The following is a 27801-nucleotide window of genomic DNA, read 5'->3' as shown; positions in this document are numbered from 1 at the left end:
CATGTTCTACATATGGCCTTACTTAAAATCCATTACATGATAACGCATTGCAAAGTCAAACACAACCATACAACTAGCATTAATGAAAATTACTGAGTGCAACGAGGCCACTTTCCCTTCCTCTGTGCATCAGGATTTTCCTCCATCGCTGCCTTCGCTCGGCGCACACGCTCAAGCTTTTTCTCCCTCTCCTCCCTTAACACAGCAACACGTCTCCTTTCCTCCTCTTCCTTGTGCTCCTTCTGTAGAGCCTCCTCTTTGCGTCTCATCTCGAATATCTTCGCACGCTCTGCATCTCACTCCTTCAGGTTTTGTAGAAGCCGCTTGTCCGACTCTTTGATCTCAGTGTCGATCCACTGCTCAAAATCACACAACGGTGGAGGGGTCTGCAACAAAAATAATTGTTATAAAAAAATAAATCATGCTTCATATAACATAAACTACGTAATGCACAATACAATCCTCACAATATATTTGCTGCGGCGTTGTTGCGGCGTAGGCTCCCATGCAAAATTGGAACACATCCAATACCTCTGCTTATACGTTTCCTCATCTTCAGAAATTTCTACTTTACAAAGATCACCACAAAAGCACATGGGTCTTGGAACACCGCTAGGGAGAGGCTTTAGGTCGTACGGACTACCGGTCGTCCGTCCATAGCTACAATTTAAACATATTCCGTTCTAATAAGCGAAAAGAAATTAAAATAAACCATAAACCTAGGTTCTTCATCTATTGCTAATTAATGAAAACATAAACTAAAAACCCTAATTAAGAGATTACCTTGGCTTACTAGCTTTACCACGCCTTGGCATCCTACCGTTACATAATAAATAAATAAATTAATAATCAATGTCAACATTAATCTAAGAATACATGAAATATATACGAAATCACAAGACAAAAAATGAGGAGGGGAGAGAGATTACCTTGCTAGCAAAGATCTACGGATCACTTCCAAATTTTAACGGCCAAAATTAAAGATTGCAAAAGATTAGGAGGGTAGGGAAGCTAGAAGCCGACAGTGAGGAGAAATGAGAGCTCTCGGGCGCGGCCAAGGGTGCACGTTGCGCGTTATAAATCTGATCTCGGCGCCGAGATCTGTGGCGCCGACCTCGGCGCCAAGATCTGTGGCTCTGAGGTCGGCGCCAAGATCTGTGGCGCCGAGGTGGGCGCCATGATCTGCGGCTCCGCGACGTGTTACCTCGGAGCCAGGTTATCTGGCGCCGACCCCCTGGGTCCAAAGGTCGAATTAAGTTTTCAGAGGGGCCAATTGTAAATTTCTTTTAAAAAAAGGGCCAAAAAATAAAAAATTGGGACACTATGACCAGTTGCACCTCAAGATGGCAACGGGTACCCGAAACCCGAGTACCCGACGGGTTTTACCCGATAAAGAGACGGGTATGGAATGAATTTTCTACCCGTGGGTATGTTATTGGGCAAAATTCTATACATATGCGCGGGTACGGGTGTGGGTGTATACTACCCATACCCGCCTACCCGCGGGTAAAAGATACCCGTCAAAATAACTAGCCACCCTTCTCATTTTAGCCTATATAGCACATGAATTTGGTCTAAATCCAACTAAACTCTCCTAATATATATGTATATGAATTTGATGTTGTCATATGAATATTAGTTTGTAACTTGTTGGAGGTTTAGTATGATTTTCTTTGTGTAAATATATGATATTTGTATGTAATTTTCGGGTATACTAATGGGTGCGGGTTACCCGTCGGGTAGAAATTACCCGCGGGTGCGGGTATGGAATTATTTTCCTACCCGTGTGTGGGTACGGGTAACTCGACGGGTAAAATTTAGACTTCGCGGGTACAGTTACGGGTGGCCACTACCCGTCGGGTACGTAGCCGTTGTCATCTCTAGATGCACCCCCGTGCCACATAGGGGAATAGCAATGTCCATACTACCCGATGATAGATGCTAGGCGTAGGGAGCTAGCCCCCACACGTTCTCCACTCCAGTACAAACGTAGTCGTTGGTCATCTGTTTGATCCAAAGGATGTCATTGTTGTTCCCGCGAATACTGAACACCATGAGTAAAACACATATGCTGACGTGCACTACTACAAAATCCATGTGTTTTTTTGGGTGTGCACTACAATTAAAAATTCTCTGAATAAGAGAAAAACGTTTTCAGAAGTCATTGACTGTCATGCCCCCCCCCCCCCCCCCCCCCCCGGGCCCCAACCCTTTTTTCTTGATTCATTTACAGTTGGTGTTTATTGGACTGAAGGCACCTCCAATAATATGGCATTGATCCTTTGATAAGATAAGTATATCATTCTCCAAGATAGTACAATAATGGCGAATCTCATAGTACTAAGCAGATCCAAATCAATCAGACAATCTAGTATTCATATATACCCCCGCTACTATACTTACGTACGGAGAAGCAGTTAAAAAAACATAGTAGTTTTGATAACGGGGAAAACATATAACAATCTAGTATTCATTAGTTCATACCCAACAAAAGCTATTGGAGGTGAGTAGGGAGTACAAGGCAGCACATTGGAGAAAAAAATTACAAAAATAAAACTACAAGCGACAAGTCATTTTCCGGTGGCTACCTACCAATACATCACCCAAGTCGTCAATTTTGGGCAAGTTCTCGGTTAGGCTGTCCGCAGATCAAAGCAACCCCCACGTTGTCTTGCGTTCTTTTCAATTCCATCTCTTGGTAGGCTCCAAAAAAAAAAAACTTCTCTTGGCTACTTCTTTATTATATATCTTTTCCAGGAGTACTGGCAGCTATAAAATACGCGTACACACGCGTCATGGTATCTACGGTAGTTGATCAGTATGAAACTATTAAATGGATACATAATAATAAAGATATAAAGATACGTATATGCATAGCCGTCAGAATCGCTGTCATGACATAACGGTGAAACAATAATTAAGAGAGAGTGTTGGTATCTGCCTTCGTGTCAAGTACTTACTACTTCTATCATGTTGTTATTAGTATAGGCGATAGACAAATGAATTAATAACATGCATGACCGACCATTGATTTAGGGCTTTCACATCATCAGTCCGTTTTTTTTTTCCTATACCACTAAACGCGTCCCTGTGATTATATACTATAGTGTGATGCGTGCACTGTATGAGTATTTTGGTAGTTGCGGAAATTGAATGGGAGCAAATAATTCTGCGGCCGACCTGACCTGCTGTGATGATCGAGCAAGTGTGTCGATGGCGACACGTACCAGGCCGGACCTTCCTAGCTCTTCGATGGATGGATCGAACCCCTTTGGTAGGTGCTGCGTGCCAAACAAACAAAGCTCTCCCAACTGTTGGAGTACACCGTTCGGTTTTATTGCCGTGCTTGGTATTTGGTGTTTGTTGTGCGTGGCCGTTGTTGGAGTTATTCCTCTCCCCTCCTGTCTTGCCCACAACCTCTCTGGTGTTAGTTGTAGTACTATGCATGCATGATGATGATGATCTATTTGTTCAAATGTTCATCCGTATCAGTTTTATGACTGTTTTTTGGTCGTCAATAATTAGCCAGACGACGGATAATACAACCCCGTGCGCCAGCATATGTATATAATATATATCTTGTTTATTTATGCTGATGATGTAAACAAGTGAACAACTAGCCAACCACAGCATCTCTCTCTCTCTCTCTCTCTCTCTGTTTTTTGGGTGCTAGTATATATATAATAAAGGTCACAGTCCACGCGCCCTGGTAGAAAATATTTGCGTGTAGAAGAATAATTGTGTGTACAAGAACAATAAGTTTATTTAGCAGAAATAATATGAGATGTTCTTTCGTTGTGATCGTACACCTACCAACAATAAGATTAAGATGAAGTGACGAGACAAGTGTGGTGTTTGTTGCATTTAAAATGCGCAGGGTGGGAGCCGTCCAATGGGGAAACGGATAGGGCCGGGAGATTCTAATCGGATGGGGGCCAGGTCATCTGCCACGGCCTTGATGGCCATGCTGGTGCATCAGCTCTTGACAGAAAGCAAAAGTCCAGGGCTCCAGGTCACATGCCATTTCATCTTCTTCGTCTTTTTTTCCCCCATCGGAAGGGACGAAGCCGAACGGGTGGTGGACTGGAGAGGGACATTCTCGCTGCTCTTTTGTCACAGGGCAGCACTGTTCCTGCAGTCAGTGGTGAGCTACCGACGAGAGCGTGAGGCCTTGTTTAGTTCCGAAAAGTGAAAAGTTTTCGATACTGTAGCATTTTTGTTTGTTTATAACAAATATTATCTAATTATGGACTAACTAGGATCAAAAGATTCGTCTCATGATTTACAGCTAAACTGTGTAATTAGTTTTTATTTTCGTCTATATTTAATATTTCATGCATTTGCCACAAGATTCGATGTGACGCAGAGTTTTGAAAACTTTTTGATTTTCAGAGTGAACTAAACAAGCCCAAACACACAGTAGGGTGGACGAGATGCATGGATCGAGCTGTTTTATTGCTTGCCAATCATTCAGTCATCCATGCCAGCCATTTCGATGTTCCCGGTGGGATCCGGGGACCAGGGCTTGCGTTGAATGCTCTCTGCTCCTTGAAGCTTGGACGCCGGGCTCCAGTCCAGTAGAATCTTTCACGCACGTTCACGTTCACACCGAATATGTGAAGTGTGAGCAGCAGCTGTAACATCACCTCTGGATGAGATTATTCACAACGAAGCACGGAGTACTCCTGCGGCGGCGATACTTCGTACTAATTGGTAGAAAAAGTGTTAATAAGTACTCCGTACTTGACTACCAACAACAACAACAGGTTCAGAGAACAGTGTGTGACAAGTGACTCCGATGGATCAGCTCGCCGCTGGTTAAATTATCCACGCATCAGACGTTTATCTCCACTGCAGGAAGAAGTTGCCCGGTATCAGACCAGAGCCCGACGACGACTCTCCAAGAGGCGGCAAAAGTTGCCGGTACAGATCTACATCACGACTGCTACGTAGGAGTACATCGGTGCTCTCTGCATTGCAAGGAGAAAAGGAGGAAGAAAAAGTGACACGCCGGTGGCGGGGCCAGGGCATGCAACCGCGGGCTCACCGAAATATCTACCAGTTCGTGCTCGCCAAAAGTAGTATATATCTACTACGGTGCCATTTGGCAACGAAAAATTAAAGTTCGTCCGCGCGGCAGCGACGTGCAAGTGCTGTGCTCGCCGGCACCCCGTTCGTGCTCGCTTGGCGAAAAGCTCAAGCGCCACTCACAAATATCTTTGCGTGCATGGCAGCTCACATCAGTGTCCTGTAGCACTAGTAGCAGTGCAGTACTAGCAGCGCATTCTTCTTCTGGATCCAGTAGCCGAAACCACCAGACATCCACTAATCCACCACGGACATCCCGTTGGCCCTTTGCTAGTGCCGCGCACAACGCGCGCGTACGTACTGGGGTCTGGGACTGGGGGATCCATGGATCGGGCCCAGCACGGGAACGCGATCGATCGCCCCGGCCGTCAACCACCACTCACCAGACGGGCGGCCTACGTGCGCTGCGCACAATCACTCGGCACGTACTGCGTCGGCGCTGGAAAATAGTCTCCCCCTGCCGTTCTTATCCCTTGCTACATGGAGAATGGAATGGAACGGCCGGGGCCGCCGGAAAACGACCCCTCCGTCGTTGCGGTCACCGGCCGGCGGAGCCGATCGATCGAGCTTATCTGCTGTGCCGGCCGCTCGCTCTACCGGCCTCTCGTACGTGCAGCCTCGTCAGTCGTCACGCGACCGTAAAGGCGCCGGGTGTGGTCGCTGTTATATCCGGGCAACCCGTGTGTGTGTGTGTGTGTTTTCCGCGCGACCTCCCCCGGTACTAGTTCTGCTTCTGCGTTCCGCGGGGCAAATGATGCGCGACTGACTGCGCCCGGCTGGGATGGGAATCTTGACGAAATCCGAGCGATATTTGCCCCGTGGGCAGGGCAGGTAACGTGATGTCGCTTGTGCAGTTGTGCTCGTGGAAGCTCTCCCACCATCCTTCGTTTTCGTGATTTCCTCCATCACCTTATCGAGGACCAGTACATGTAGCGTCTAGCTACGGGCTTTACCGGTCCGGTGGATCGATTGACAGTAGCTTCGAGCTTTTGATAACTATGTAGTACTCGTGAGAGCGATCGATCCAGGGGATGGTTTCAGATTATTTCTGCTGACTTTGATTCACCGCGCTGCGTCTGCGTGCGTGCGTGCGTGCGTGCATGCATGTCGATCTGTAGCTCTAGGCCGGTCAGGTCAGAAGAGCTACCTACAAGTTGAGGTCTTGAGGAGTGAGGAGCATGGATGGCCATGGCGTTTTGCCGCTGCCGATCGAACTTGCTGGCAATGGCAAGTGCGTGTGGCCATGACCACCCATATCACATCGCTGTCCTGTCCAGGTAGGCGATAGCGAAGCGCCATTGGTTGGAGCCGGAGCCCTAGATTAGATTAGGTGGTTGGTACTTGGTACCGCCCGCCGCTTTCCCTTTCTGTCCCTGTCCCTGTTTCCCGAGGCGGCGGGCCCCGCGTGACATGGAGCGCCGGTGGTTGGCAGGCTCCGTTGGGGTTACCCACGCGGGCCATCCCCGAGCGTGGGGCCGGGCCCCGCCGCTTGCCGAACCGAAGCCCAACCCTCCTCGTCCTCGCTCTTATCCGAAACCTCCCTTTTCCTGATTTGGCAAATTAAAACTGTCATCAATCGCTCCCTGCTAATCGGCACGGATTAACCTGAACGAAGAGGTGATTATTATACTAACAACAAAAGCTTGGTGCCTATTCGATCTCACATGAGAAATATATTTTTATATATAATGGGGCACACCTCCTTCCCCACTGCTTCCAGTCCATATGATCCATCCATGTTCCATGGCAGCCTCCTGGTCAACTCTAGTTGGTTGGGCTCCAACGTGTGGAGACCTGAGGATCAGTGGTCTCTTTTCACATTGCTTTATCCGCTAATTGGCCAGGCTAAGAATGTTGTTGTTGTTGTTGTTGTTGTTGTGTGTGTGATGTCACGCTGGCCAAAAGGTGCGTGCCAAGGTATCCAATCGGTGCTGGTATCCGCTCATGCGTTTCTAGAAAAGTGGCAGCAGGGTTAAATCGTGCATGGTGAGTAGGTGGTCATATTAGCGTTCAAGAGGCCTCAGCCGGTGCCGGTCATGTCGATATGATAGTGTAATAAGGCCCGATCGAGTGCCCAGCGGATAGCTACGTCCCAACCTCGCCAACAGGCACAACAGTGCAAGCAGGGGTATGTTCCTCCGTTCTGCACATATGCTAATCCAGTCGCTCACTACGAATAAAAGGTTCCATAATAAAAGCTTGTGTAGAACGCAGGGGTGTTTTGGAAGAAATAGGCCGGTTTTCTTTTTTTGATAAGGCAGAAGAAATAGTTCAGTTCATGTCCCTGTAGAGAGATCAGGAGATATTCATAGTTCCAAACAGGGCTGTAACTGTGAACTGTCTGTTTTTTTTCTTTTCAATCTAATCAGGAGTCAACCCCTACTGATCTGTATATATATATATATATATATATATATATATATATAGCCTTCAAATTCGTCTAGACATTATCAGTGAGACAGTGAGACGCATATCCAGGATTTACCATGGTTCTTCACCACAGCAGGGGATCAGAAATTCAGTCTCTCTGCTGATTCAGAGATCTCATCTGACGTACGACATGTCGCTCTTGGAAACAATTAACAAAACCCCAGATCATCCCTGCCAAAAAAAAAATGACTCACACTCACACATCGAAGAGTTTCAGGTCTTCATCCATTCACCGTGGGGACTGGATGATGAGCCGGTGACACTTGAAACGTGCGTGCCCAGCAGCCCAGAGAAACCAAGACATGGCTGACGCTCTGCTAGTGTTTGAGTGCACGCCTGGTGTACATAGCATAGCATAACATGCGAGCGCATCACCTTCACATCATGCCGTTTTCTTTCTCCGAAGTAGTTAGCCGCTCATGTTTTCGGGCACGTCAGGTTTAGTGTTATCCATCTTTGAAAAACAGCAGGCCACGTTTGGCAGCCTATGATGATGCCCTGCCCTGAGCCCCTGACGCCTGGCCTCACCTGACGTGCTAATAATCAGTAAATAAACAGAGTCCACTGCCTGACGGAGCCCGCGGCAGCTGAGTTGGTTGCTTCATGCATCATAACTTCATAACAGGCAGACAAAAATGTATGGAAATTTATTCTTTTTTCCATGTTCTAGAAATCCACAGTGATGTAAACTTGAAGAATACTGCAAATTTGCACCTTCTGTTATGGCTTCTGCAATCAGCTGTGATGTAAAGTGGAGGAGAATAGGGTGCTCTGACGTGTAGCGGAGGGAGCAAAGTCGCCAGTGATCTCTTCTGTGCACCAGGTTTTGCTCGTGCTGTGTGAGAGAAGCAAAGAGACTACAGCTCGCAACTAGTTGATTGACTCTTCAGGGCAAATACGACAGGTAGAAGAAAGCAGCAGCATTAATTATCGCCTTGAACTGAAAATATTGTGAAGCAGCGTGACATTACGGTGAAAGCACCATCGTTATCATCTGAGATTATCATCAACCGAAATGACACAGCCAGACCGACTAGGAGAAACCATGGTGTCATCCTGTTTATAAATATATAGTGCCCAGATGCGTAAGATTCAGCCAGATAAAACCGGCTCCAAGTGATACCGTGGAATCAATCACAGCACCGCTGAAGAAGTAAGCAAAAGACGGAAAAAAAACCACCCTATTCCTCATCATTTTTTTTAAGTAAGCAAAAGACGCAAAAACAGACCATCCTATTCCTCATCAACAAATTAGACGAACATTCTCAGGCTGCAAAACTTAGAATCCCACAGCCCACAGGCCCCGGCCCAGGCCCAAGAGAATGCATGAGTCATGACAAGGAATCATCAAGTAGAAAACGTTTGAACTATTACTGTCCAGATGACACAGTAGACGAAATTGAAAATTTCCATAGAAGGCATGTAGATGAGCACATTACATCATTTGTGCCACAGGCACCTGAGCATAGTTTCACCTAAAGATCTAGCATCCTTCTAAAACAGTTAAGATGGTGCTATGGAACATAAAAACCAGGCACACAGTGTTGAAGGGAGGCATAGCACAAGACAGGAATTAGGTGTCCTTCGGGGCTCCCTTCTTTGCAGCCTCCGCTGCAGCCTTCTCTGCCTCAATCTCGGCAACATATTCATCAATCTCAGCCTCCTCGAGTTCCCGGAGACCATCCTTCTTTGTCATCACTGCAACCTCGATGTTCTTCCCACCACTTTCAACAACCTAACAGGATTGCCATTCTGTCAATATCACGGAACTAAAGAAACAAGTCGTAGCATAATGACAAAAGAAATATTAACAAATTTTGAAGAAAGATCAACAAGCTCCCCTGAGAGGTTCCTCGCTGCAAAAGAATTCTTGTATTCAAAAAATTGACACAGAGAGTAAATACCATCCCACTAAAGACTAAAGAGTAGGGATTTGAAAATGTTCTAACCATAGAATACTATAATCAGTCATCATGAACTAGCGTAATTTCATGGCCTGGTGTAGACACTATCAATATTACACAGTTCAACCCACAACTTCATATGCATAAGAGCACTTGACGGAGTACGTTTACAAATCTTCATTTGTACAAGCTGTGGAAGCACAGCAATGTTCACCGTCCTAGCATACTGAAAACTTTTTTACACCTACCAATTGACAGCCTTATGGAGATTTCAGGCCCCCCACTTACCCTACCATTTTAAATGGTGTAAAATTATAAATCATAGTTTGGTATTTTGAATAGGTCCTGAATGAGGTTTTCTTTTACCATGCAGGGAGTGGACCAATTGGGTAACAGTCCATCCTTTGCCTAAACAAAGGGAATTTCCTAACTTTTTCAATAAAAATCTAGAATGGTGTAGTCCGAATTAAGTTTACTTTTAACTGTCAAAAGATGGAAGTATTGAGAAAAAAAATCTTTGACAAGAGAGGGAGCTGAATGTGCTGATAGGGGCAAGATAGATATCAGGGGGGAGCTGAATTGGTCCCAGGGGGCAGCAGGTACATATCAGGGAGGCGCTAAAATCACCTTAGTACACACCCAATGCTAATTATAATAATCCGACATCATTTGCTATCTAATTTGCAAATTATGGTGAGTAGGACAAACACAAGCTGATACAGAGGAAATCCATAAGTCCGCAGTTGCCGTGAACATTTATCACAGATGCAAAATATCCTATGCACTTCAGTACAGATGAAAAATCTAGTGCAACATCACTCAGTTCTTCCATGTTTTTACCTAGTTTTTGATAGGAGGTACTGTAATGGATATGATTCCAGTTTTGCGTTAAGTTTGCTTTTTTGTATGATCTAATGAAAACATAATCTGCACATTTTTTTAAAAAGAAAACCAGGCATTACTAGCTAATATCTTATTGGCCATGTATAAAATACCTGAAGCAAAGTCAATGCCTTAAGAATGACAAATCCAGAGATACCTCAAGCAACTCATGCTCAATAAACAACTCAAGTCAGGAATAGATTTATCATTTGTTAAACTATTGCTCCAAGAGCTTGTTATGATTCCCAGCACCAAACATAATAAAGAGTAAATTGCACGGCCGGTCCTTAAAGTATTGCGTGGTTTTCATCCAGGTCCCCAAACTATGAAATCGCACGTCTAGCTCCCAGATGTATTTAAGTGATTTCATCTAGGTCCTCAAACTACGAAATCGCACATCTAACTCCCTAATGTATTTAAGTGATCTCATCTAGATCCAAAATACACATATAGGAGGGTTAGAAGCTGACATGATCATCCACATGAATATTATTTTAGCACATGACCCCTGATTTAAGTCCACGCGTGCAGCCACTGGCTTGCCCTTGCTCACCATCACAGCGCCCGCGATATACGACCTGGTCATGTAGGTTACAATGACGGCTGGTTACGCGAGCGAGTGTATCACCGATGACCGCAGACCAAGCCCCTCCCCTCCCATGTCTACCTCACCCTGCTCGGCAGCATAACCAGCCGCCATTGCCGCCTACATGACCAGGTCGTATGCCGCGGGCGCTGTGATTGTGAGCAGGGGAGAGCCGGCGGCCGCACGCGTGGGCTTAAATCAGGAGTCATGTGCTTAAATCATATCCATATGGATGACTATGTCAGCTTCTAACCCTCCTTATGTGTATTTTGGACCTAGATGAGATCACTTAAATACATTAGGGAGTCAGACGTGCGATTTCGTAGTTTGGGGACCTAGATGAGATCACTTAAATACATTAGGGAGTCAGACGTGCGATTTCATAGTTTGAGGACCAAGATGAAAACCACATAATACTTTAAGGACCGGCCCTGCAATTTACTCCATAATAAAAGTGGAAACTACATGACCTGATAGGCGGTGAACAAAGATGGATACCCAGATTATAGTTGCCATGAAAACTTGTTTGGTTTACACTAGGCTTAGGCAGAAAAGTAACACATTTGGTTATCCCTGATCATGCTAATTATGCTCTACAACTGTTATATTGTAAATTCCTTAAGCAGAAAGAATAGAAACATTTGAATCAAATCAAAACATCGGCAAAACCTAGACTTCATTAGATTTATAGCATGTTGTGTAAATTGCAGGAAATTTAAATTTAAAACTCAATTTATTTAAGATATACCTCTAAAAGTGCACGGATAGCAAGCTTGATGGTCTCCTTGCCGGAGGTCTCCTTGTAGTTCTTCTCCAGAAACTCACGCATAGAGTTGGAGTTCCTTCCCGTGGCGTTGGCCTTCCAAGCAGAGAAGGTACCGGATGGGTCGGTCTGGTACAGCGCCGGCTTGTCGGTGTAGGGGTCGAAGCCGACAATGAGAGTGGAGAGGCCGAAGGGGCGGACTCCACCACTCTGTGTATACTTCTGCTGCAGCCCAGCGATGTAGCGGGTGATGTACTCAACGGTGACGGGGTCCTCGACGGTGAGTCGGTGGCTCTGGCACTCGACCCGCGCGCGGTTGATGAGAACGCGCGCGTCCGCCTTCAGCCCCGCGCACGCCAGCGCGATGTGGGTGTCGAGGCACGCGATCTTGCGCACGGACCTGGGGAGACAGAAATTCGGGCCAGAGATATGAGTTTGAGGCGGGGATCGCGAGATCTGGTACGAGGATCGAAGGGAGGGTTTGCTACCTGGAGTCCTGGAGCTTGGGGGTGGACTTCTTCTCGACGCCGAGGACGACGGTGTCCGTGCCGCGGACGCCGACGGCGGCGTTTCCCTTGCGGACGGCCTCGAGGGCGTACTCGACCTGGAAGAGGTGGCCGTCGGGGGAGAAGACGGTGATCGCGCGGTCGTAGCGGGCCATCGTGCTGGCGTCGCCGGCGGTTAGGGTTTGAGCTTGCTTCCCCCGGCCGGCGGTGGTGGTCGTGCCTTTGCTGGTTTGCTGTGTGTATCTGGGCCTTTTCTTGTTCAGCGGGCTTAGGGGAAGGAAAAGGGTCTGTTTCTACTTGGTCTTCGTGTTTCTTTCGGGTTTGTGTCCGTCTTGCCTGCGGTTTGGTGGGCTGGGCTGGGCTGGTAAGTGGCTGTGAAAGGCCGTGCTTTAAGCCAGGGCAAAATATCGGTGGGCGCAACTCACCTTTTTTTTTTTTGGAGCGACTTGATTAGGGGTAGAGAAGAGAGGAGCAAGCCCAGTAGTGGCATGGGTATGGATGCAAGTTGGGGCAGGCCATGGCGCCAACCCACTGGGCTGCTCCGCTGCTAACATGCTGGACTGCCATGACAGACCATTTAGAGTGGGTTGAACTGCCGAACCCACATATTCCCAGCGGCAAACCCGCAACCCACATACATTGTTGCTGTGACGTTGTCTGCCTGGTACGACGGCATCGCGGAGGGTGCGGGTGTGGCTTGGGCAGCCGATGTGGATGGGGGCGGTGTGCTTCTGCGACTGCAAGGAGGAGGCAGTGAAGTTGAGGTAGGCAGCATAACCGCAGAGGGCAAACTCGACGATATCGGTGGTGCTTGGTACGTCTTCACTTTGAACGCCATGTCCATGGATGCGTCAAGCAAGCACATCAAGCGGCGGGAAGAGCGATAAGCCGTCGTGCCGGCCATCGATATGTCCCAGCTCTTCACCGGCGAACTCAAAAGAACATCTGGTACTCCTCCCACGCCTCGGCCACCTCCGTCTCTCGTTGGATGGTGCTGAGGAGTCATACCTAAGACAAATGAGCAACTCCTGTGGCTCTTCCTTGATCATCATGTTCCTCTTCTTGACGACAGGCACCGAAAGCACGGACACACTGGCGCCATGGTCATCTTGTGGCAAAAGAAGCCCCGATGTCCGAGCTCCACAGGCGCAGGAAGATGTCTGTGGGATTGGAGTAGACCTTTGAGTCAACGGTGGAGGACAAGGAGTTCTTGCGTTGTGGCACTTTACTGGCTATCACTCTAACCCACGGACAGAGAGCGGCAAGACGTGGGCTTCGGCTGCAACCCGCATAACAGTTGCAATTGATGTGGACGTGGGGTGGGTTGCTCAACGCCGCCCCACTTTCATCCTTAGGCGTGGGATGGTGTTGGACCGTTGGGGCCTTTAGGGTAGGGCAAAGGATATTTTGGTAGGCTATATGGACCCAGAGCAAATGGACTGTAAATAGAGACATGGGGAAGAGGGACTGAGAACCATCCCCCGTCCCCCCTCGCCACATATGGAATGAATCATTCCCTGTTTTCTTCCCCATGGAACAAAAAAAATTCCATCCCACCTAGCTAGGAAATCAAAGATTGGATTGCTTTCTATCCCTAAGCATGGTGTCGTGACTAGTTTCAGAAAATAGAATAAACTTAGCTAGCTCAACCGAACATGGAGATGAGCTTGATGAGTCAATTAATAGTTGAAAATCATATACACTTAGAAATACATATAACCAATTAGATCGAGTGGGAAACATGGATCAAAAGTAAGAACTAATGAGAGAGCAAAACAAAGTGGAGATACAAATATTTGTCCATCTAGAATTCTAGTTCACCATAGTTTCCTACGTTTCCATTGATATTTTTCAAAACAAGATGGATATCTTTTATTTGGTTTTCTCGCTTCACTAGTTTGATATTTCCCCTACAAAGCCAAGATCCAAGCCTTGACAAACTTCTCATGTCACATTAGATGGATGCCCTTCGAGCAATATCTAACTGTCTATGAGACTGTACCTTAAGATGCTTCATTAGTTGCATGACGCATCCACTGCTTAATCCTTAGCGCATATAATATCTCGTTGTGGATGCATGTGCCTTTGCATGCCCACAGTGGCTACCTTCATAGTATGGCGTCATCACGATCATTGGTGTCACGAGATTTGGTTTGCCATGTCATCATCTATCATACTACTCAATATTAGGAGTGGGTCCAATATTTCGAAAATGGATATTTAGAATTTCAAAGTGAAACCCCTTCATGTTTTAGAATTAAAAAATGCAAACCAATCTAGACACAATGACATATATGGCTTTCTTGTAATTGATGCTCACTATATTGTTTTATTATGAAAGTTAATTGATGAACAATCACGACCATGACCATTTCAACAATTTGCTTGAGTCTCTTAGAGCGTCTCCAATAGTTTGCTAAAATCCACTTGGTAAATCTTGTGATTTGGCAACTTGCTAAAACATATACCAAGTGAAAAAGTAGAGTATCTCCAATAGTTTGCTATTTTAACTTGGTAAAATTTAAAAAGTAGGCTCATATTCTACTGGATCCATCTGTATATGGGTCTGTCCATTGGATTTATATTTTATGAATCAGAGTACGGTACATGATGCATGATGAAATATTGCTCCTGCTCACATCATGATGGGTCATGATGCATGATGAAGCATATATGCATGATGCATGGTGGATACATGACCCATGATGGGAAGCACAGGTGCTGCAACCAGCATGATGGGAAGCACCGTCAAGAGTCACATCAATAGACCGAGCACACGAAGCACTGCATCAACGCATGCAGGTCATGGCATCATGGCAACACAGGAGCGGCAGAGCAGCATAACAGCAGCAGCCAGAGCAGCAGAACAACAGCGGCAGCAGCAGCTGCACAGCCCCTGTGCGGCGGATGCGCGAGGGATACACGCACGGATAAATGCGCGTGCGGAGGCCGAAAATAGCAACTTGCTAAATTATAGCAAGTAGGAGTAGTTTATAAAACTGTTGGAGATGCTCTAAGGATTTGACCAACTCAGCCAAAAATGTTGCTTTGCAGTATGCAGATGGGGGCCTTTTAAAAATGATGGATTGATGGGCTAAGGCGATGGAGGAAAGAAATCTACTAGGCTAGCAAACTTTTTTCCCCCACGAATATACAAATTATAGAATGTTTTTAGATAATGGTACGAAACATACACTATATATACTTAATTTCTACAAAACCTAACGAGTAATCAACTGTATCCCAAGAATTGAGTTTGGTCCATCCCTGGCCCACATGGGTGTGTCACAAAGTGTCACGGATACCATCACTTCATAGGGGTGTAGTGTAAGTGCCAATGATAATATAATTTCGTGAAAGATTCTCCATATATATATATATATATATATATATATATATATATATATATATATATATATATATATATATATATATATATATATATATATATATATATATATATAGGGAATTTCCCTTCTACACGTATATCTACTCCGGCTTGTTAGTCCACGACGCGATGCACGCCGTCTGGAGCTAACGGGTCGATGACATCCATGCTTATTGGATCACACCGTCGTTACCCATTAGGAACATATGTATATACGGTCATCATCCAGCCCCGTCGCCGCTCAGCCATCGGGAGATCCGAAATTAGCGGATTTTGTCACCGCCGTCCTCATGCTTTCTTGCTTCGCCACCGCCAAGGTCGCTCCTGGAGCCGTCTCCCTCCTCCATCCTCTCAACCAGCACGGACGACGCCGGCGTAGCCCGCCCAATGGTGATGGCCCCCCATGGTCGAGAGGCCCACCCAACAACAAGCCGACTATGACATCCCCTAGCGGCGGCGACCAGGAAAATCGTGAAGAACACAGATCCAGGTTTGGTTGAGAGTCCTAATCTATCCTGTTATTATCGATTTGTTTATTCCAATCAAATCCCTTTGCAGCTTGTAGATCCGGCACAGTTGATTCCATTAATCTAGCTGTTATCGCATTGAGGCGTTTATGTCCCTTCTAAAGTTCTGGTGGCGGCGGGCTTTGCTTCTCATACTTGTCGTCGACAAATATGCATATTACCGGTTTGTAATATTGTTTTTTCCCTTGCGTCAGAACTCATGGATATGATTTTATCTATTCCGTTCTAGGCTATAGTTCTACCTGGAGAAGATCACTTGGCAAATATACTGTTTTTAGATTAGAGTATCACCTGATACCTAGATTCGTGAATGTAACATTACTTTCAGACAGATAAATCTTATTCGTAAATGTAACATTACTTCTCAGACAGATAAATATTTCAAGGTGTTTGATGCTTCGAGAGAATGCCGGACAGGATGACAGAGCATGATTTACTCCACATAATTATTTGTAGCAGTGTCACTCGATACTTTTAGATTAGATCGAGTTCTAGTAAAATATTATATTTTCCTTTTGTTAGATACTCAATAGTAGCATACAGTTACATTCCTTGCATGTTTGTACTCAATATTACCACGTACACATTTCATCAATAATGTATGTCGAAAAGGTATATACATATACTCATTTATCAACAAAAGTAAAAACACATAGTACTAGCATATACTTTTCTTATAGCACATGTATGCAAATATACTCATTTTTATCATAAAAAGTATCTATTCTTACATTCAAAAGCAGTATGCAGATATACTCATTTTTTTAAAAAAAAGAATGTATCCACTCATACTTTCAAAGCAGTATATATTCATACGTACTACCAATAAACAACACACCATATATATAATCATAAATAAATTAAAAAAAGTATGCAGTCTTGCACACCGTACGTGCGTACCAAAAAGTAGTATGTATTTGTCAAAATAGTAAAATGGTATATACGCATACTCTCTTATACGAAGAAAAGTATATGTATATATACTCAACCATCTTAGAAGTATGTACATGTACTAACATATATATATATATACATGTCCAAATATGTCTATATATATGGTCTCCGCTAATTAATATATAGTTATCCGACCAGATGCATCTCAGATAATTAATAAATAATATTCACGTGTATACCAACAAGTACCCATATATACGCGTGCATGTGGAATACTTTGTGCTTGCAAACGACAAAAACAATTGGGTTCTACCCAAACCCGTTACGAGAGCTTAACGGCGGGCCGCACCCTCTCCGTTTCCTATCCGACGTTTCTTGTTTCAGAACTGGTTGGACGACTCTCCCGTGCATGTACTCGCAGGTACGAGTACATACACGCACGAGTAGAAGAAATGTGTCATATATATATATATATATATATATATATATATATATATTCATAAGCTCTACATATTTTGTATCAGTGTCTTGTGTTTCGATTTATCTTTACAATTTTCTTAGAAGCCTTGTGTTTTTTTAGGTTTAAAAATCGTATCAGGACTTTATCGGATTTTTAACTTCAAAATTATGAAACCACATTACAACTATTTCAAACCTAGATACCTAATTTAAATGATTTCAAAGTTGTGGAGGTATGAGGTAAGATATTCGAGTTAGGGCTTGTACAACGCTGGGCGCTTATGATCAGGTATTGGCCGTTAAATAGCTTTTTTTGCCACGGTGGAGTCCTGAGCGGGCGCTTAAAAATAGATTCACCACTCCGTGAAGCATCAACGCCTGGACCGGCTCCGATACTGGTGTTTGCATGCAACGTAACAGTCGGAACTTAAGCGCCTTCAAATACGTGTTGCGTTGTAGATTAAGGTTATAAAGAAACGCTTAGTTACAAAAGTATTTTTCTCTTTCTATCTAAGCGCCTTTTGCATTGTACGTGGTGTGAAAGTGAAACTGAATGCTCGCAAGGTAGAAAGTGTGTCCCCCTCTGGCCCTCCCCGGCATGCTTAACAAAGCCACGGAGTTGCACATGAACAAAAGGGTGAGCGGCCCAAACTTAGACATTGTTTGGATCAAATTCTAATAATGATTTTAGATAGTAATTTAGAATATGGACTATATAGATAAAAAACATGAAGAATGTTTGAATCTTATTCTCAATTAGATTATTGACTTTATATTATTCGAGAAAAAATATTAACTTTATATAGTGAGAAATCAAAGCATTTGAATTTTATTTTTCATTTTTCTGCCTCATTCTCCTTTCCGCTAGGAGATAACAGGGCTGCAGTAACGTGAGCCTCACGGTCCAAGCTGACGAGTCCCGACTCACGAGTGACGATTGTGGGAGGATTCCTTCATCATTCACAACGTGGACGTGCACGTGGGCCTGGCAGAACGATCCATCGAGGCTGTTGGGCTACATGTCGTTTCGCCCACGTCTATTGGGTGGCCCGGTCGGTAGGTGCCACGCCTCACGTCGCGTCGTACTGCAAAATACGTACTCCTACGTCCTTTTCGTCGGACTCAGTTTAGTTTTTTAACTAAAAACTTTACGCCCGTCTTATAAAATCTTTGACACATATATGAAACATTAAAGACAGACAAAAAAAACTAATTATATTTTTTAATTATAAATTATAAGACGAATCTTCTAAATCTAATTAATTCTTTTTTTATTAGTATAAAAAATCCCTTCTAAATATTTTTGGATATATCCAATGTGATATATAAAAAATTTTATTTGACAAACTAAACATGGCTATATATACCATAGCAATTTTTTTTCGTGAACTAAACACGTGGCTATATATACTACAGGGGGGTGGTGGGGTGCTGGTGTGGTCATACTCAGTGCGGTCGTGTGCCTGCGGTAGACGTGCACGGTGCAAGGCTATGGCTATCCAATCGAACGCGAGACGAGTGGCTCACAAGGTAGGCGTCGCACTCATGCCCTAGCTGCTTGCTGCATGTACACAGCAATGAATAACGTGCTCAAACGAATGGCGGCTTCTGTGGAAGTATCTTTAGACGCAGTAGCAATAATCCGAGCAGCTCGGCACTGACTGAAATTGTTTCTAGGAGATCAAAATTAAGGTCGATCATCCACCACTGCATAATTTATCGTCACCACCGCTAATTTTATCGTCGGTTTGCTCTAAGCCGTTTTGGCTGCCGGTTCGTGTTGTTATGAACCGTTAGCCATTGGTTCGTATTACGAACAGTTAGTGAAAATGGAGACAATTATCATTAGCGGTTCGTGTTACAAACCGCTGGAGATAGTCCATCATCATTGTTGATCTGGGTTACTTTCTGATGATGAAATCATTTTTGCCGTTTGGCTTATGTGTTAGCGGTGATGACTATATGTTGCAGTATAATAAAACTAATATTTTTCTCAGATTGAGTTGGATGGAAACGAACTTCATATTAGAGTTGTAAGTTTCGATAAGGTCTACAACTTCTACTTGTTGAATTTTCAATTTTAAACCATTTATAGTCCCAAAATATTGTCTGAAGTTCACATTTATCAAAATTCAGATTTTTCGAATTGTCCAAACGGCCTCAGATGAAAAAGTGATGAGATTTACAGCTTTGTAGTTAACCCACTTTTTTATTAGAAATTATTGTGGTCCCAAATTTATATTTGGAGTTTTAACATTATGAAATTTTCAGAAAAAATTCAAACGTCCTCAAACGGAAAATTGACCAAAACCAAAATTGTATACTCGATGATAATAACTTTGTAGTTGATAATTTTTCTTATTTAAAATTATTTAAGGTCCTAAAAGTATAACGCGTTTTGAAATTCAAATGTTAAACAATCTCGGATGATGAAACGACCAATGCCAAAGTTGTAAATTTCGATGAGAAATACAATTTTGTAGTAGTGATATCTCATGTAAATTAAAAGACACAATACATATGCAAGAATAGCCTCCCATCACTCAAAATGCACAATAGTGTTTCAAAAAGAATGCTTTAGTATAATTGGTGGCTTGCTTGGTTTGTGTTTTGAGAGCTTTCTAAGAGCTTTTATTCGTCACCTGTTGACTAGAGGTGTAAGACCTTCTCCAGAGGTGTGGGTTCGATACTTTGATGTATGGCAAAAAGTCTACCGAATAGGATGGATTTGGTTATTGCCTCTCCCTTTTTTTTCAACATATATATCAAACGCTTGTGCAGGGCCTAGGCCAGATAAAAATTATCCTCTCTCTTGATAAAAGAATTCGTGCAGCCCTCTGGTAAATAACATTTCCTTGTACACTGGTTGTTTAATGAGTATATATGCACCTTATCCTAGTTTAATTGGATTGGGTTCGTGCCTAAAGACTAAAGAGCATGCATGCATGGTTCGATTGCCCTGCGATGTAAGGCATCGTTTCCTCAGCTGACAACTCATGCATCACAAGATCGATCTGAGTTCTGAGAAGGCCACTGGTGAAGGCATAATAATAAGCTAGGATTAATTGGTTGAGTGATCAATATATAACTCATGTAGATGCCGGAATACTGTATACCCACGTTAAATTTGCTGTGGGGTTCTCTCCAAAACTAAATGTTTGCAATGGATGATTATTTTCATCAACCATTGTACTGTACCACATGCTTGCACTTATATTATTGCAATGGATGAGAGAGGAGCACAACACGTAGAGCCCACAAATATTAGTGAAGCGCGGAGATAACGAATTTTTACGTACAACTACATGAACACACCTTATGCTTGATAAACATATGAAGAAATCTATAAATCTAGTTATATAGAAAATATAAAGCTGTCTCCACATTCCTCCAACCATACACAAAATAGGTCTGCTTCACATTGATAACGACAAGGCACAATTGACTGCTAAGTACTGCATGGGTTCTCTCAATCATACGGTCTTGTTTGGATGTTGTCGGATTTACCTCAATCCACGTGTGTTGGTGTGGATTTGGGTGGAATTTAGCTGAAGTTCCACTCCAATCCACCCCAACACATGTGGATTGATACGAATCCGACTACATCCAAACAAGGCCTACAGAGTGTTTTTTTGCCCCACAGGTCTCGGGTTTGCGACCGGATCGGATCATGTGCGAGAGCAGGTTTTAGAGCAAGCCTAATATAATTTATTTATAAGGTAAGCCAAGTCTGGTGGTCCACGAGCCCTCGCGCATGCGATGCAAGGTCGAGTTCAAGTTTAGCTGCAGCACCAGACTTGTATTACATTTTCAGTTTTTATTTGATTGAGTTCGATATTTTCTTTTTTTTTATTCAGATTTAGAACGATTTGATTTGATATCTGATTCTGATTTCGTGGAGTTGAGTAAAAAAAATCCAGGGACGAGCTGAGCAGGGTGAGCCGACGATACCGGCGCGGCCGGCCTCTTTTGTATTATTTTTTAGGTGTAGAATAGAGATAAAATGTGGTGCGGACGCGCTCTCGTCTGCCTATAAGTAGCCACGCGATGGAGGCCATGCTCATCGGTGCCATTCGTGGTAGATCGCGAGTCGCGCTCGTCTCGTGAGAGCTAGCGAGGGCCGGGGTGCATTCCATTTCCATATGGCTTCCTCCAGGATCCCACTCCTGTGCCTCCTTGGCTTGCTGCTAGTAGCTTCTCCCGCAATTGCTGATGACTCCTCCGGTATCTACTACCAGCTTGCTCTTCTGGTACGCACGGGGAGCTTAGCTATTTCCTTCAGTCACTATGTGTATTTTGTACTAGCTACTGTTAGTATCATTAATTGAGATATATAGGTCTTACTATATATCAGGTTAATTCAGTTATAATGGCATGAAAAAAACAGGCAAGAACCTATATATGATCCTAAAATTTGTGTGTCCTGCTAACTATTATAGAAGGCTAAACCCTGCATGGATTATGGATATGTGCACGGATGTCGTTCTCATTATTAATTAATCTGCAGATCAAAATGTAATATGTAATATGCATGAGTCTATATACAATAACAAGTGAAATGAACAACTCCGGAGACGACGATACATGTGGAACCCATAAGCAGATTTCTCATGGACCACTGGCCCGTTTTTCCTGAGTTTTGGACGATAATTTGATTGGTGAGAGGCAAATTATCGCACTGGCCTTGTCATCACACATATATATAGGCATGGACGTATGTACGAGGAGAGAACGACACACTGTACAATCTTGCAGGAACTTGTTTTATTTTTTTTTTATTTTGTTTTAGTTTTCGTTAATAAAATGGCTGAACGTAATTCCCTGATCAACTCTATTTTGCGCATGGATGGTGTGCTCGATCATGGACGTACGCACGCACGCAGTGGCCAGGAGCATACTGCGAGCAGACCAACGCTGGATGCTGCAAGCCGACGACCGGCGTCTCGCCGGCGCGCGACTTCTACATAACGGGCCTCACCGTCTACAACGCGACCACCAACGCTGCACTGACGGAATGCAGCAATCAAGCTCCTTACAACCCTAACCTGGTACGTCCGTAGACTCTCGCTCCAGCTCGATCGCCATATATATGCACATCTAGTGTTGTCGTCGTAGGTGTGACACCGTAGTACCTTTAATGTGTGTGTGTGTCTGTGTGCAATGTCCATCTCGACAGATTACCGGCATCGGCCTGGAGCAGTACTGGATCAACATCAAGTGCCCCGCCAACAACGGCCAGAGAAGCTGGAAGAACGCCTGGAAGAAGGCCGGCGCCTGCTCCGGCCTCGACGAGAAAGCCTACTTCGAGAAGGCCCTCTCCTTCCGTAGCAAGATCAACCCCCTCGTTCGCCTAAAACAAAATGGTAAACTGAGCATGTTCGCTTGTTTAAATAAAGTCATGGCTAAAAGCATTGTTCGCTGATTTATTTGCGGCTTATAAAGTGAACGGATTCAGAGCTGAGTAGCTTGCTGTATCTATGTTACGAGAGCTGATGCTGGCCCATATATATGCATGGATCTTTTGCTGCAGGTATCGAGGATGACTTCGAGCTCTACGGGTTGAAGGCGATCAAGAAGGTGTTCAAGAGCGGGATCAACGCGGAGCCGGTGATCCAGTGCAGCAAGGGGCCCTTCGACAAGTACATGCTGTACCAGCTCTACTTCTGCGCGAACGGCAACGGGACGTTCATCGACTGCCCCGCGCCGGCCAAGTACACCTGCTCCAATTCCGTCCTCTTCCACCCCTACAAGAAGTGGATGCTCAAGCAGCAGCTCAGCGACGAGTCCGCCGACTTCTACGATTCAGCCGACCCTTTCGTGCTGCCTGGCCTCGCCATGGACAACTGATCTCTGATGCGATCGTCGATCCCTCTGCATTTTCGTGAGTTTGCGTTTCGTCGTTGCCGGATCGAGCCACCGCCCGCCGACGATCCATCATCCATGATCTACCTAGCTCGTCTTTAATTTCGTCAGTTTTTGCGTGCGTTCAGTGACGTGCGTATGGAATAATAATGTTTTCTGCCTTGATCCTCACTCGCTCGATCTGGGCAATGCACGGTGATGCCCAGCGAATAAGTGTGGCGGCTTTGTTTATTCGACCTTTTTTCCACCTGTATATTAAGGAAATAAACCTTGAGAGCTACCCGGTGGCCTTTCCAATCGTCTATTCTATTTCTATTTCCTAATATTAAAGAGCGAAATGTTTCTTTGTTCATAATCATTCGTTGGGGATCCATGGAATCAATGTCGCTCTCCTGTGCCTATACATGTAAGAGTAGTGTAATACGAGTAAGAGAAGTGTATTAGTCCAATTCCAAAAGAATTGAAATACAAATTGTTTCCATGGTCCACCACTCTCTCACATGTCCATACACAAGTCAAGTGTTCGGGCGTGGTGTGAGTTTGATCCCAAGACGAAATAAAACACGTGACATGATGGATCTCAATAAATCTCTAACCTCTCGTACTCATACCAGTTAGAGCAACACGTGCAAACATAGTACGAAGTCGGAGTTCAATTCCTAGATGAATGGAAACATATGGCTATCTCGAAGCCACAAGTTGTCTCAGCAGCCACGCAACAAGTTGAAGATCTTGTTGCAACACAAATATATGTTTGCTAGTTAAAAAAAGAGAGAAAACCTACACAAATATTAGACTCTTAGTATGGTACCTACATGATATAATATATAGTTACACTAGTAAGTAAGTTAATCTAAATTTTCCATGGGTAATTTAATTAATAGGGCAATCCTAATTGCTGGCCAGCCAAAACAATCGATGATAAGGAATAAGGGGGTATAGTACCTGAGTAGAAGTAGATTTATGACAAGGTACTATGTTTCACCATATGATCTGGTGCGCCCGTGGATCCTACTACTGTAATTTTAACCGAGGTGGGCAAGTGATCCGCCTCTCACAAAAGGTCAAGGTTAATCCGATGATGGTGAACATCGGTTATGTGTCAAGTAGCCAAATTGTATGATCCAATGGTGTCGATCTAACCCACAGTGGGTCATTTGATGAGGCATATTTTGGCATATTCCTCGTGACTGTTAGGAAACTTACCCATATAGGATCACCATATGATCTAGTGCACCTGGATAGAGCACAATGGATCATCCAACTGGGCCTTCACACCTTATATGTGTGCATTCTCTAAATTATTTTTGTGATGCTCTTTCACCCTAGCCCCCAGGTGCGGCACACGTATAGAGGGAGTTTATGAAGGATTTGGGAGCCATCCAAGTCAATATTGCAAGCTGCGAGAGTGTACTTAGTGTTCTTGGCTTGGTTTTCATTAAGGTGCTACTAAAGGTTTGTTACTCTTGGTGAACACCTAGATGTCCCAATGAAGGACTAAGTGACCTTGTGGGAAGGCTCCTATTGGTTTGCTCAGTTTGAAACCTGGCAATCCGGAGAGTAGAATGGGTATTGACTAGTGAAGACTTAAACTTCATGACTTAAGGGAGCGTAATCGAGTCTTTGCGACTCATTGGTGCTCCAATGCGAATTAGGGGGTAGTGGCAACTACCCGATACCGCACGAAAAAATTGGTTGTCTCTTTGCTCTCTTTTATTCTTTTATTTTTTTCATATGAGGTTGAATGAAGACAAACTTTAAAATTGCAAATCTAAAACTATGTAGTTGACATGACCTAAAACTATGTCATTGATGATTTTTATATTTGAAATCATTTAAGAATCCAAATATAAGTTTTAAGTTCTTAGATCTTATAATTCAAATTTAGAATTTTTCAGGTGGCCTCATATGGAGACACAAGTGCTCAACAAGAGTTTTTCATTTGAGATGGTTTTGGAAAATATTGTGTGTCATATATAGTGCAAGAAGATGAGTTATGTGAGTCCCGCTGAAACAAGAAATCCTTTGATGGCAATGAGACGATCGATGAGCTTCACAATGTGAAACAGATGTTTAAAGTAGTGATGAATCAACTTAGAATTATGTTTGGAAAGGGCACAAGAAGTGTACGCGCACCGGCTAGTTCTATGTGGATTAAAATGCTTTGGTGTTACAAAAACTGTCTTATAGTTTTATGGTTGAAGTAATATGGAGGTTCCATAATTGAAAGCCTTTTCACTGTCATGGCGCGAACGGGCTCAAATGACTTGGCTATTGCATGAGTAGCATGGCAACAAATGCTTTGCAATTGCAAACTCAAAGCATGACGAGTAAGGCCTTGTTTAGTTCCAAAAAATTTTGCAAAACAGGCACTATAGCACTTTCGTTTGTATTTGACAAATATTGTCCAATCATGGACTAACTAGGCTTAAAAGATTCGTCTCGTCAATTCCGACCAAGTTATGCAATTAGTTTTTATTTTCGTCTATATTTAATACTCCATGTATGCGTCTAAAGATTCGATGTGACGGAGAATCTGAAAAATTTTGCAAAATTTTTTGAGAACTAAACAAGGCCTAAGAGTGAGAGACGATGACCAAAGGCAGGGATGAGGGATGAACGAACATGGAAAAAGGATAGAAGTGAGGTGATGGACGGCCAAGAGTGAAAAATGAATGAAAGAAAGAAATTTTGATTCTTTCTTCAATATATAAGACGCGAGCATATATTGCTAGAATTATGTAAACAGTCCAAACAGCGTGTACTGATCGAGAAACCGTACTATGCGTCGTGGCATGGCTTGTCACCTTGTTCGGCGGCGATATCCTAGCTAGAGACCGACTCCGGCCGATCGATCCGATCGACGTGCGTGGCTGGCCGGCCGGTCGCAGGACGATCGATCGTTGGGCGTGCCCAGCCGTGCCCACGCCCACGCCCACGTACGTACGCAGACTGAATTATTATTGTCCTCCCCCTTCCGCTACTGACAGGGTTGCTGTTGCACAGCGTCGAGTATAATTTGTCAGATGCATGCGGGTGGGCCGGGCGCCGCCGCGTCGTCGTCGACGCATATGCATGCTAGCTGCGACGAGTCGATCGTGCGCGTCCACGGACGCACCTTTCATTATCGTTTCACGCCCTAGCTAGCTAGCTGCTTGTGCTATAACCAGCTGGTCCTCTCGTGTCCTCTTGTCTCGATCGATCGCGTGCCTGACCCTGATGTCCTCTCCGGCGCGGCCCGGCCCCCTGCTAGCTCGTGTCTCGTCTCGTGTAGTCAAAAAAGAAAAAAAAAAAAAAGGCTCGTGTCTCGTGTGCACTTGCATGCAGCAGAGCTCGCTGCGCGCTCCTCCCTCCGCACAATTGGAGAGCAGATCAGGACGACAACGACGACACGCACGTTAATTATCGACGAGGAGACTCGAATGACGAAATGCCTCGTCTCATACGGATACGGTGGTGTGGTATAGCTACACGTGCTAGATATATAGGCTAGCTAGTAGGAACCACACAGTGAGACGATGATGTCCGGTTTGTCCGCGCTCTTTTCGTTCGGCCACTTGTGTACGTATACACGCATGGAGACGTACGCTGGCGTTACGTGCCGACCAGATCGAGACGCGCGTATTATATCACGTGCATTGTAGCACGTTGCCGAATATCCTCGTCCCGTATATATATATACGACGAGTCGACGACGCACAATGCATGCGACGGGTTGGGCCCGTCTGATTGTAACACCTTATCCCTGTCGTCTGCGTCGATCAGTGGGCCGGCCCTCTGGCCGCGAGATCGGGTCCATTGTCTATCTAATAAATAAATAAATTTTTCTCTAAAAAAATAATAAATAAATAAATCCTAGAGACCTTATGTCATTTTTTTGTCCGACTAAACTTATAAAAAATACAAAAATTTATGCTGGTCATTAAATATATTATAAAATATATTTTTCATAATAAATATATTTTTCACAAGGCTGCATAGGTTTGATACAATACAATCCGATGAGTTGACCGATAGAGCATTGTATTGTACTCCTCTTATCCCTTCTAAATAGTAAGTCGTTCCATCTTTTTTAATTATTTTTTAATGACTATATTCAAATATATAACATTTATGTTCCTAGAAAATCGAGAATGACTTATAATTATAACTTAAAATGGAAGAATCAATCTCTTATCTTGTATGCTTAAGAATTACACGGGTGTTGATGTGCTTGTCTAGCTATGAAAGCCTAGATTGTCTTGATATCAATTGAGGGCTCCCTACCTTATATATTATAGTATGAAAAGTAGGGTTACAGATCCTATTCAGTTTACACTCAGGTTCCTAATCAGTTACAAGGAAACATATTGACTTACATGATGAGTTGCTCAATTGTTCTATCCATCGATTACTACCCTAAGAAAACGATCTTTAGTCCTCTAGATAACATGCACCTATTCTTTGACTGTCCTTTCTATAAGAGTTGTTGGGATAAGATTGGTATGCAGTGGAACACGCGCCTCAGTTTGT

General features: G+C 44.1%; 2 protein-coding genes and 1 long non-coding RNA gene across 3 annotated transcripts; 2 read left to right on the top strand and 1 right to left on the bottom strand.

The window, feature by feature from the left end:
- Nucleotides 8865–12460, bottom strand: LOC8070910 (proteasome subunit alpha type-7-B). Its single transcript, XM_002460534.2, has 3 exons — nt 12142–12460; nt 11639–12053; nt 8865–9253 (listed from the first exon to the last, which is right to left on the bottom strand). The coding sequence occupies exons 1-3, from the start codon at nt 12312–12314 to the stop codon at nt 9092–9094; spliced, it is 750 nt and encodes a 249-aa protein (XP_002460579.1). The 5' UTR covers nt 12315–12460; the 3' UTR covers nt 8865–9091.
- LOC110432849 lies at nt 15767–16481 on the top strand. Its single transcript, XR_002450116.1, has 2 exons — nt 15767–16037; nt 16106–16481. It is a non-coding gene; the product is annotated as an uncharacterized LOC110432849 (long non-coding RNA).
- LOC8070909 (extracellular ribonuclease LE) lies at nt 21462–23612 on the top strand. Its single transcript, XM_002462697.2, has 4 exons — nt 21462–21677; nt 22311–22475; nt 22604–22790; nt 22958–23612. Exons 1-4 carry the CDS (start codon nt 21570–21572, stop codon nt 23272–23274), a joined length of 777 nt encoding a protein of 258 aa, XP_002462742.1. The 5' UTR covers nt 21462–21569; the 3' UTR covers nt 23275–23612.

The sequence above is a fragment of the Sorghum bicolor genome, chromosome 2 (genome assembly GCF_000003195.3).
Source record: "Sorghum bicolor cultivar BTx623 chromosome 2, Sorghum_bicolor_NCBIv3, whole genome shotgun sequence".
In the NCBI taxonomy this organism is placed as follows: Eukaryota; Viridiplantae; Streptophyta; class Magnoliopsida; order Poales; family Poaceae; genus Sorghum; species Sorghum bicolor.
This window is presented reverse-complemented; position numbering and strand designations above follow the sequence as displayed.

Excerpts from the sequence above, each read along its gene's own strand:
- LOC8070910 (XM_002460534.2), bottom strand. The coding sequence starts at position 12,314 with ATGGCCCGCTACGACCGCGCGATCACCGTCTTCTCCCCCGACGGCCAC. Across the intron at positions 12,054-12,141 it reads CCCAAGCTCCAGGACTCCAG|GTCCGTGCGCAAGATCGCGT; the intron begins GTAGCAAACCCT and ends CTGTCTCCCCAG. Across the intron at positions 9,254-11,638 it reads CTATCCGTGCACTTTTAGAG|GTTGTTGAAAGTGGTGGGAA; the intron begins GTATATCTTAAA and ends CAATCCTGTTAG.
- LOC8070909 (XM_002462697.2), top strand. The coding sequence starts at position 21,570 with ATGGCTTCCTCCAGGATCCCACTCCTGTGCCTCCTTGGCTTGCTGCTA. Across the intron at positions 22,476-22,603 it reads CTCCTTACAACCCTAACCTG|ATTACCGGCATCGGCCTGGA; the intron begins GTACGTCCGTAG and ends CCATCTCGACAG. Across the intron at positions 22,791-22,957 it reads CGTTCGCCTAAAACAAAATG|GTATCGAGGATGACTTCGAG; the intron begins GTAAACTGAGCA and ends CTTTTGCTGCAG.